At 38.6% G+C, this 11,109-nt stretch overlaps 1 protein-coding gene across 3 annotated transcripts in view; it reads left to right on the top strand.

The window, feature by feature from the left end:
• crebrf (creb3 regulatory factor) overlaps positions 1-9,898 on the top strand; it is a 35,127-nt gene extending 25,229 nt beyond the window's left edge. For all 3 annotated transcript variants that reach the window (XM_014017672.1, XM_014017669.1, XM_014017670.1), the window contains one exon: positions 420-9,898. In XM_014017672.1, coding sequence (XP_013873126.1) covers positions 420-538 — 119 coding nt within the window. In that variant the 3' untranslated portion in view covers positions 539-9,898. The remainder of the gene's footprint in view (positions 1-419) is intronic.
• The last annotated feature ends 1,211 nt before the right edge of the window (positions 9,899-11,109 follow it).

The raw sequence follows: 11,109 nt of genomic DNA, 5'->3' as shown, positions 1-11,109 counted from the left end.
TCTCTCATCTTTTTAAGTGGGAGAACTTGCACAATTGGTGACTGACTAAATACTTATTTTCCCCACTGTACCTGTGTGTGGTGGTGCGTGGTAAGAGTTATCGTGAACTTATCGTTATCGAGGTGAACTGGTCAATATATCATGATATTGATTTTTAGGCCGTATTGCTCAGCCCTGTGCTGAAATGGGAGTGTCAGAAATGGTAGGATGTTTTTTTTAAAGGACAGAGGTTTAGGCTATGATTCGTAATCAAATTTCATAACAACTGAAGGTAACATCATCACCTCGTGAATGTAGTATAGTATTTAATTATGTGCTTGGAAAATACACGACCCCTCCCCCCCAAATGACAAATTTTACTTTCACGCATTTGTGAAAAATTAAGTAAAAATATATATATTCTTCCTCTTTGTCTATAGTGCCATCACCTGTTGCTGGGCAGACTTCAGACTTTGTCAACAAGATCCTGGAGAACACGGGACGCGGGGATCCCACCGGCGGTCTGGTCGGCCTGCGAGTCCCCACCTCTAAAATCTAGACGGAGCGCCGTCGAGCTGCGAKGAGTGGACTAATTGTTACCACCGTGCTGTCCTGTTGTAACTATTGTCCCCTCTGCATGCCCCTTCAGCTCAGAGTAAATACACATCGTCATCACCCAAACACACATACCCCTCCCCCATGTATGTGTGCTTGTTTTTGCCATGCAGCTGTGTGGCGCACACACCCCGGCTTTCGCATCGCTGTCTCCCAGCCCATCGTGATCGCCTGTTGGGAGGAGCACGTCTAAAGTGATGGTTAGGTGTATTTCTAATAGCACGTTCCTGAATCCTCTGGTGATTAATAGATGTCTATGTGTGGCCCTGTGACGGATGTCCAGGGTGTACCCCGCATCTCGCACAATGACCGCAGGAGATGGGCACCAGCTCCCCCGCGACCTGGAAAGGAAGAAAGCGGGTGAAGAAAATGGATGGATGGATTATTAGATGTGCTTCACATAGCCTTTTGCAGGAGGACTGAAAGGACAGTCAWGAGTGAAACCACTGGAATTTGTTTGAGGTGGTAAAGAAGTCAGAGGAAAACTTGTTACACGCCTGACACAATCAGAAGTTGAAAGACTTATTTTTTATTAGGAGGTTTTATCCCCCCCACACATTGCAAAAACAAAGAAAACCAGGATATTAAATTGACCCGTTCACTAAAGCACTTTGAGGAAAAAAAAAAGGCTCTGGTAGCCAATAACGCTGCAGAGTAAACAACAACAACAAAAAGCAGGGCGGCAGGAAATATTTTATACTGAAATGCTAAATATCTTCACGCCATCCCCTGTTTGCCAATCAGCTCTGCGCTCGTAAAAATAGCTTTATTAAATTAATGCTATAAAAGATGCAAGCGTTCACCGAACATCCTGCCGGTCTGAAACGGATCGAGCAGGAGCAAGCTTTATGTTGCCCTTGACATCAGGAAATGGTTGAAAAGGAGTCGGATGTAGCATGGTGCTTTGTGCTGGTCATAACTGGACCGGAGGAAAAGGAGCTTTTTGCCAGTATGGGAAGCTGTGAGGAAGATGATTGTGAAGATAAAGATATAAACAGTGATCCATCTTCTCCAGGAAACTGTATATAGAAGTGTCTCCCAGGCACCGGCTCTGTTTTTCTTTCTTTTCTTTTCTTTTTTTCTTTTTGTACAGTAGATTTGATCAGGCAGTGTGGTGACGGCAGTTTGACGTGTTCATACTCGTGTTTGATCGGAGTTCTCTTCATCGTGCCTTGTGTATGTATGCGTTGTGTTTGTGTGAGAAGGACTGAACGTTAAGAGACGCCGGGCACCCCGAGGGTCCGGCGCAGACCAGGGGGATTGTTAGCGAGCGAGAGGATGGACAGCTTGAATATATTCTGAATGTACATAAACAAACGGAAGCTCTTGTTGCGWGATGCCACAGAGTCTGTGTATATAGGAGGGCTCTGCAATAGATTACTTTTGGTTTTTGGTACTCTTGTCTTCGGGGGATCCGGGCAGGGGGGGGGCGGGGCTAACAGATATTTTTCGTTAAGCGTAACAAGAAAGAGAAAAAAAATATTTGCACACTATATTTTAATTGTTTTTTGTACCAAAGACACATGCAACGACATGGCGACCAGCCAGTTAAAGTAAGGTTTTGCACAGCTTACCTGACGCCGTATTGAATGTAAGAAATGTGGGAGGGTCAGGGAACTTCATAGAACTGTGAAATTAGTTTGGGTCCAATTCTGTACAGAAAAGGAACATTTGTTTGTGTTTTGAAGTCTAAAATTTACTCCCATATATGGGCTTCTCCAGTACAWTGTATTTTATTTGACTTGTTTGCTTAGGAAGCACTTCATTCCTAAACCTATTCCTCCCTTCACGTGCTAAGTGTTGTTATGGCGCTAAATAGGAATAAAAACCCACAGCGCTAGTAGATAAGCTACGTTACTTTTTCCTCTTTTTTTGCGTTTGTCAATAACCAAAAAAATATGTTTCTGTCACTTGTTTCATTTCTGTATCCAGTTCACGAGCAAACTATTAACTGAATTATGTTTAAAAGTACTGTATATAAATATCAATTCAATAGCTATTACTTTTCATGACGATTCTTTTTTTTTTTTCAATGCACGTCACATTTCTAGAGCCTGTCCTTGCGTTTGAACAATTAGAAGCAAACACACACACAAAAAGAAAAACGAAAAAAAGAGGTTCTCATATTTTTCTATATTAGCTGCCTGCTAGTTTTCCTGTTGGTTTTAAGGGTTTCGCTGGTCGGAGAAGAAGCTGAGGAGGAAAATGGCAACTCGTGTCCGTTCTGTTATTCTTCACTGATGGTGCGAATGACGAAGACAACCAGGACTAGATTATTTCAAACACAGTACGGTAGTGCCTCGCTTTCATTAGATTGCTTTATAAGGAGAACAAACTGTCTTTAATGAGGACAGAGGGCAACACTGTGGAGGAATCGGCTGCAGTGCTGTCTCAGCTGTAAGAAAAACCAAAGCCACACTGATTTGAAGTCAGCAGCACTGTGCTTTCTCCTTTAGATTTCTCCCTTTTTTATTTTATTTTGGTATTTAACCCTGAAACCAGCTGATGTTTGCATGTGCTGGGACTGTTGCCTTTACAGTTACAATGTTGTACTGAGTCTTTATGTCTGGCTTCACCTTGCCTTCAGTTTTGCAGCCTTCTGCACTGGTCACAGCATTAGAAAATACCTTCTCTTTAAGCACCTATACACACCGCTCAGGCCATTTTGAGGCACACTGTGCAACTTGTAAAAATACCCATTGCATTGTCTCCCTTGCTCCTCAGACAAGACGTCCTGTTCCCTAAAAATCTAAAACAAAATCAACCAGAATTTGCTGATTTAGCTTGCAGATATAATCAAAATAATAAGGACAGTTTGAAGTGATAAATGTTCTCCTTCATAGAGCAGTGTCTAATGATTGTGAGGTACTTCTTTGTCTGTATTGCGTTTTTTAAGTTACATATATTTACACGTATAGCTTTCCGTCGAAGAAAAGGGATAAATGGTGCTTTTCTGAAACTAGAAGTAGAAGTATCCACGTTAATATTTCTTTGACTAGTTTGTACCCCGATGACTTGCTCTCCCCTCCCGTCCACATAGTTATTTTCTTAGTAGTGAAACGTTTTTGTAAATAAACTCTTTGAGTTCATATGTAACTTCTAAGTGTTAGATATGTGTATAGAGTAATCTATCTTATATGTTTAAGAATAGCACTTTGTCCAAAAAAAGAGAAAGAAAAATACAAAAAAAATAATCTTTTTTTTTCTTCCATTTGCTGCTAAATGGCCTCGTGTGAATGCTGCAAGTGATGACTACTTGCTTGGATAAGTCTATCACCTGACAAGGCTAGGTCTACGAACTAGCAAAGGAACACGTGTGTGTAACCTGACAGAGGGGTTTAGATCTGCACAAATTTGGAGCCATGAAATGATACGAGGTGTGGCGTGAGAGCGTATCGTTGCTTGGCTTTCGGAAGCCCCGATGGGATAGGTCTATTTCCTGGTCAGGGTGTGATGGTATGTTTGTGGTCTTAAAACAAAACAAAAAAGAAAAAAAGAGGGTTTTGATTCCAGGGCCCCTACATTGTTTCTGATGCTGACCCCCTTGGCGTCATGATTCATTTGCCTTCAGTAGAGGTTTCCTATGGAAAAACTGATTCTGCTTTGGCTTCCTCTTCAGGGTGATGTACAGTGTAGACACATTTCTTCAGAGAGCTATATTGTTATCATTTGTAAACTGATTTCTACTTGTGACTTAAAGAGGAGTGGTTTAAGCCTTGGGCGGCCAGGAAGAGCTCGTTCTGAAAGCTGTTTTTCCTGGCCGCCTTGGGGGAAGTTACTATATCACTGTACTGTATGGCAAGCCAATTTACAAAAAGAGACTCAATCCGGACACTTAATGCCTTCTGAATAACTTTACACACAAATAAAAATAACATGGCAGACATGTTTGTAGCTGAGGTTCATGACATTGTCCTGCCAGTCTGGTAAACAACCACAACCACAACAACAAATGCCTGATTGGCTCAAAACAACCTTGACTGAAGTAGCCGACGTGGTGGTGAACTGTATCTGAAAAATGGCTTCAAAAAGTCTGAAACCACTCTAGCGTGTCCTTCCCGATGATGTTTGAAGCGATTTTTTTGGCTATGATTTGAAACCAGGTCTGGTTGAGGGGGTCAACGGTGGTTAAGGGCCCGACGTCGTTGCGTTTTTTTTTTTTTTTGCCGTCGATCCACGAGGCTGTTTTTAGGAAAGAGTCCTCACAGGTTATCACAGGATAGGCGCGAGCTGTGCAACTTTACATTCAAACCAGGAGACTCTGTGGCATTTTTTTAAAACCGTCGAGGAAATGAGCGAAAAATCCACACCAGAAAAAAAAAAAAAAAAAAGAAATACTATTCCTTATTATTTTTATTTCTGACAAAGGAAAAAAAATCCTATACAGTAAACTATTAAGCTAATAGTGTGTAACTTTGTGCTACTCTTGTCCAATAAAAGCTAAGTGGATCCATAAAGCTCTTCTTCAGCAAATCAGGGTAATATCGTTCTTCTATTTGACATATGTGATGACGTATAAAATCAAAAGATTATATATTTATGTATTCCAGTTATTGTCGCCATTCTTTACTCTGTACAAAAAAAAAAACAATATTGTCTGTCTGTGTGTTCTGAATTATTAATGTCAATCACTATGGTGCAATGCTCGATACACAAAGTAAGACAAAACAAAGGCCAACAGACTTTTCAACACAAGAAATCACAAACAGAAAACTGCAACATTTTCCCTTCATGAAGGATTTGACTCTGATGTCCAGCTGTATTCCAACTTGGTCACATGGTGCTGATTTTATTGTCGCCCCCACTCTTTTTTTTCCCCACAGATAGTCCTGTTTTTTTATATTTTTGTTCATAAAACTTCCTTTAATGTTGGACCAGTCAGAGGAGGATTTACATGGATTCTTGTTCTGAACAAGAGAATGGCGATTTCTGTATTAATTTGTACGACGGATGTTTGTAAAAGCCGGTCTCCRTTGGTTTGATTGCACGAGTCGTAGAGGCTGAAAACACGAATTAGAGTTCAGCTGTGCAGGTACCTAACATTGTTGGGGTAAAATTGGAATAATTAACAAGAAGGAAATAAATTATTACAAACTCTTTTTTTAAAAAAAATCAGCCTCTCGCCGGCTGTGTTGTCAGACATCAGAGTCCGGCTTCTGGTTTCGCTTGTATCACTTCAAATGTTTCTCCTGTTGTGTTTGAACCCTTGATTGTAAAAAAAAAAAAAAAAAAAAAAAATCTCATCTTTAGAGGACATGTTCCTACTTTCCTCCTTATTTCACCCCAAAACCACAGAGTGCAGAAATGAGCGCTTCTGCATGTGGATTTGCCCGCCCCCCCCTGCTCCCCTGCACAGCGCTGTGAGAATCAAGAAATTTGGACGTCAGAAAACGTTTTCAAAAGTTGTCGCGTGGCTTTTCGGGGGCTCTCTGTACTCTTGTATGGTTTCATACTTGCTGCTATCGAACGAGCACAAAGAGGCTTCAGATTTTTTATGATTTAAGGGTGTCCGTGACACATTTACAGTATATCCTCTTGCTTTTAATTCATTTTAATTTGTTGTTTTCGTTTCCATACACCCTTTTTTCCTATGACAGTCAGAAGACAAACAGCATTGCTCACCTTGCACTTGGATTTTTCACTTAACAAGAAAAAAAATCTATTTTGAATTACGATGCCTGACGAACCAGGTGCCTTAATCAGTTACACGAGAACACAAATCTGCATTTTTAAAAATTTTCTTTCCTGTCATTGTAGAGGGGTTTTTCCCTACAGACACAAAGGGACTGGGTTTTCCAAAACTTGAAGTACAATTATGAAACGAAAACCTCGTTTCGTCCTAAACCTACACTTTTTGTAATAAATTCAACCTGTAACAGCAGACAAGCTGTTTGTCATCCCTGGAAAGTACAAACCTCCTCCTGTAGGATGAGCCTTTGTTATTACAGTGGACAGGAGATGCTGTTTTGGGAAACCTGGTTCTGATTTAATTTTTAACCCATTTCTCTGCCCACTACGCCACGTTTTATTGTTTTCTGTATCGGCTGCTGCTATCACCGCTGGTGTGTCTGCGTAGAGAAGAATACATTTCCACGGTGTCGGAGATGGAGGGGGAGACTCGGGGCYGGCTTTCTAATCCAAAATACATTCTTCTGAGGCGTGGACACGGAGCACTGTGCGCCTCCTGAGACCTTTTTATTGTGATAGTGAAAAACAAACAAAAAGAAAAAAAAAGAGAGAGAATTCCGTTTTTTAAAACTTTCCTATAATGAAGTGCCAGAGCCTCCGTGAAGTCAGTGTTGGCACCGAGTCGAAGCGACAAACATGGAGGCAAACCGTGGTGCTAATCTGTCCGTGGCTGGGTGCTACAGTAACATGGCTGTGTTTGAATTCGTAGCCATATTTACTCCTTCTGTTCGATGACTCCGCTCAAGTCTCGTGTTTTTCTGACTGCTGCACTGCTGTATGCCGACATAGCGAGGTGTAACTCTGCTGCTGCTGCTTTGCCGATGAATGTAGACTAGTCTTCCTCAGCAGGATCACACAGACAGACGAGGGCGTCTGGAGCTTTTCCTTTCTTTTTTATTTGTTCCTGCTGTTCGACTTTGTTCGGAAGCTCTGAGGGAGACTCTGGTCATCAGGAGAGAGARAGATTTTGAATGTTGTATCTTTAAGTGGCCACTTTTGCTTTTGTGTTTAAACTTTTTTGTTACCTTATGCTCTGATATTTATGCTCTAACTTGTCAAAAGTTGCACGTTTTATTATGTTTTTTTTTCCTAAATTATATTTTTGCCATTTTCTTTGATCCCAGTGTTCCATATATTGTTTATTTATTTATGAAGTCCAGTAATTTGAAATATAAGGAGACTATTATTAAATGTAGACWTTAATGCTTTTCCACTGAATAAGGCGCCCACAAGTCAGAGACGTGTCGTGAGCCTCACAGACAGAAATCAAAGTCACAATGTAACCAAAACAACGTCTCTAACAAATACTCATCCTTTACATCTGTTTGGTAACTCAAAATTATACAGAAAAACTTCAAAATTTGATGATTTCTCTGGCGTTTGAGACAGATTTAAAAACATTTATCCACCACTTTACTCTCTTTAGTTCATTTGAAGCATTTCACATTATTCAGTTTATGAAAAAACAAGAACTTGCAGAAACTTTGGGTCTGAATATTTTCTAGGAGTGGTAACCTTTGCTGTGAGACTGCAGGCAGACTCCAGTAAAATGATTTAACTATTATAGTTTACAATTTGATGTATTTATTCATAAAATCTTCTGTAGCTTTTTAGAAGAACACCTTATTTAGCCTTACTAATCATAAATAAAGGGTTTGTTAACCATGAAAACATTAATTACAGATGATTTATACTTAATAAGCTACAAATTAACTTTAGTAATGCTATACCCATGAAGGTGCATGTCTAACATGGTGTGAAAGTACATTTAAATAAGCATTCAACACAGTATATTGASTTAATTCATGCGTTATTAAGCAGGAATAAATGAGTGTTGGTTTTGGAAGTAATTAGCATTTATGGGCAAAGACCAATTCTGTTAAATGAGAATTGGTTCTCAACTGACTTACCTGTTAAAATGAAGGTTATATAAAGCATTAATAAATGTGTTAAATTATAGCTTAAGTATAAATCATCTTTAACGATGTTTTCAAGGTTAACTAATATTTACTGATGATGGTTAATTAAGGTGTAGTTATTATAAAGATACCAAATCTTGTGGTWAATCTTTTGCAATGATTAAACTCAAACATTTTTAGCTCTAAAAGAATCAAAAAGCCTTAAAACAACTTGATGAAACCACCCCACTCCTCCAGTAAATGTAACCAGAGGCAGGATTTTTTTGTGACTTTGATTCGTTTGCTGTCTGTGAGGCTCGAAGTGTTTTGTCACTGGAGGTTTGATGTGATCAGAAGCCCCATCGGGCTCGTTTACGCGCCGAGCAGAACCTCGCCTTGACACGGCCCTCCTTCTCGTGACTTTGGATTGAAGTTTGGCGCTTCGCTGCTTTGGAGCTCAAGTTAGGGGTCGGCTAACTCTCTGTCTTGAGCTTCAGTGGGGAAACGTAGTGAGTTTTGTGGAAAAACTTCACTTGTGCTTCAGAGGTTTTCAGCCCTTCTTTTTTGCTTTATTTGAAACAAGCTTTTTTTTTATTATTTTTTATTTTTTAAGAAGGGCTTTGGTTTGCAGTTGTCTGGTCTGGGAGTGCCCCAGAGATTAGACAGGGGTCGTTAAGGGCTGGTGGGCAGAGACCCCTCCTCACCCTCTCCTTGCAGTGAATGACAGGGGAGGGATTCATCACTCAAACAACAACTCACCCCACGATAATAAAAAACAAAACTCCTTACAGTTTCTGCACACGTCAAACTCATTACGACACAGCAGTGATTTACATCTTCCAGATTTGCCAAAAAATATAATAAAACGCACGGAAAAAAACGAGACGTTTAACAGAAAGACATCTGAAAGCATCTTCTGTTTCTTTTCTCTGTTTCTATAATTGAACAATAGGATTTAATAGGAAACCCATACAAGCCCAAACATGTAGAGGATGTGGGAGGTATCGGTCACCCTGAGCTCCACAGCTACATGTCATTGTTCGGATGCTTCTGGTCTTGTTTTGGTGACTTATACGATTTGATCAACAGCATGGGATCTTTCTGTAGTTAGTCCTGTGTGTGTTCCTCTCCCCGGTCTCAGTAGGAAGGCTGTACTTCATTGCTAAGTGCTCTACAATAGATCTCTTGGTGAATCTAATTTCATAAACCTGCTGAAACTAACTTGATCCTCTCTTTAGCAACGACGTCTATATTTGTAGTTCACATATATGCCTGTTCGAATACAATATCTTGATGTGTTATATTTATGTTGTATACTAAATGTTGTGCTGGGTTTATACTTTTTTGTTTTGACATTTTCTTTTACATTGTGTTCTTTTCTTTTTTCCTACTTGGAGGCACAGTTGATGGTTTTACGCACAGGCATGGAAATGTAATTTTTTTTCTTGTTTGTACTGTAAAGGCCCATTTCTGTTTTAGTTTCATTTTTATTTTATTTTGTTTTTGTCTCTGGCTGCTCAAAATCCTGTGGGCACCTGCCCGAAAATTTTCTTCTTCTTTTTTTTGCCTCTGTTTTTGTTTGTTTTTCTAATGATTTTATTAAATCATCTTATCTTGTATCAGCCGGGTGTTGGTACTGCAGCTCTGCTTGTAACCACATTAGTCTGATTATGTTTATTGATTTTTATTATCAAAACAATAAAACCATTAGCACCACACTCTGAGTGCAGTTTCATTTATTTAAGGACTTCAATAGTATTTTAGTCTGTTTGTGTTTTTATGATCTGAATTTGAATGTTTTACAAGTCTCTTGGTCATTTATTGTACACATTTGATCATTATAAGTACTGCAGTAATTTTAAATTACTTGACATTTTACAGCAAAACATACAGCCTAGTTTAGTTTAAAATACCTGGTTTGTTTGAAATGATATTTTTAAACTAAACAAATTTATTCTAACTTTGATTTTCAAAAATAAAATTTTGCACCTGTGTTATTTAGCTTTTAGCTATTAGAAGTAAATGAGTAGATATAAAAAACTGACAAAAGTTTCTGAAAGTGATTTTGTACAAAAATAAATRAAAATGATGTAAAGTTATCAAGAAAACCAGAAAAATTGGAGAAGACATTCAAAGTTTTATGGTCTAACATRGTGAAAATAAAAAGTACTAAAGGTTACTGAAAACTTGCTTTGAACCTAACTGCACACAAAACTATTTTACATTAGAACCTGATGTTTAATTTGAAAAAAAAAAAGAAGTAAACATTGTATGATTTAGGAGCATTTAAAATTACACTAGCCATAAAAATAAACATTGCAGTGCAGCAAACAGTACCTCTCATGTTTTTGTGGACCAAGAAGAACCACAAATATAATTTACAGATATGAAACTTGTTTTGTAGTTTAAACTAGTCTTAATGATAAAACTGTATTCACAATTTATTTTAATTAAACTATTGAATATGAGTGTTTATTCATTGTCCATTGCCATTAACAGGGAAGCTCATTCAAACTTCGCGTTTGTGTTGTTTTTGAGCCTCTCGCTTGCCGTACCAAAACAATAATGGCGTCCTCGCCGGACGTAAATGTTCGAATTTGCGGGCAAGAAATTATAAAATACGACTTAGAAATAAAAGCTCTCATTCAGGTAAGGACTTAAATCTATAAAATGTAACTCCTAGTGAATACTCGTTTTGATTTACAGACATAGATATCCAGTTTGAAAGTTTAACAAACATTAAGCTAAAGTTAGCTTAACAACAGGAAACCCATTTCAAGACAATAAAGTTGATAAARTTGCTAAAAACTTACAGAACTGTGTTGTTTTGGCATTTTTGTGGCTGAAAAAATATTACAAATTACGTGTTTTGTCTTTTTTTCCCCGCCAAGTTTTTGTTAGCCCTTGAGTTCAAACGTTAATAGCCTAA

Source organism: Austrofundulus limnaeus, unplaced genomic scaffold (assembly GCF_001266775.1).
Source record: "Austrofundulus limnaeus strain Quisiro unplaced genomic scaffold, Austrofundulus_limnaeus-1.0 Scaffold174, whole genome shotgun sequence".
NCBI classification, from domain to species: domain Eukaryota; kingdom Metazoa; phylum Chordata; class Actinopteri; order Cyprinodontiformes; family Rivulidae; genus Austrofundulus; species Austrofundulus limnaeus.
Note: the sequence above shows the minus strand (reverse complement) of the source record. Positions and strands in the feature narration are given on the sequence as shown.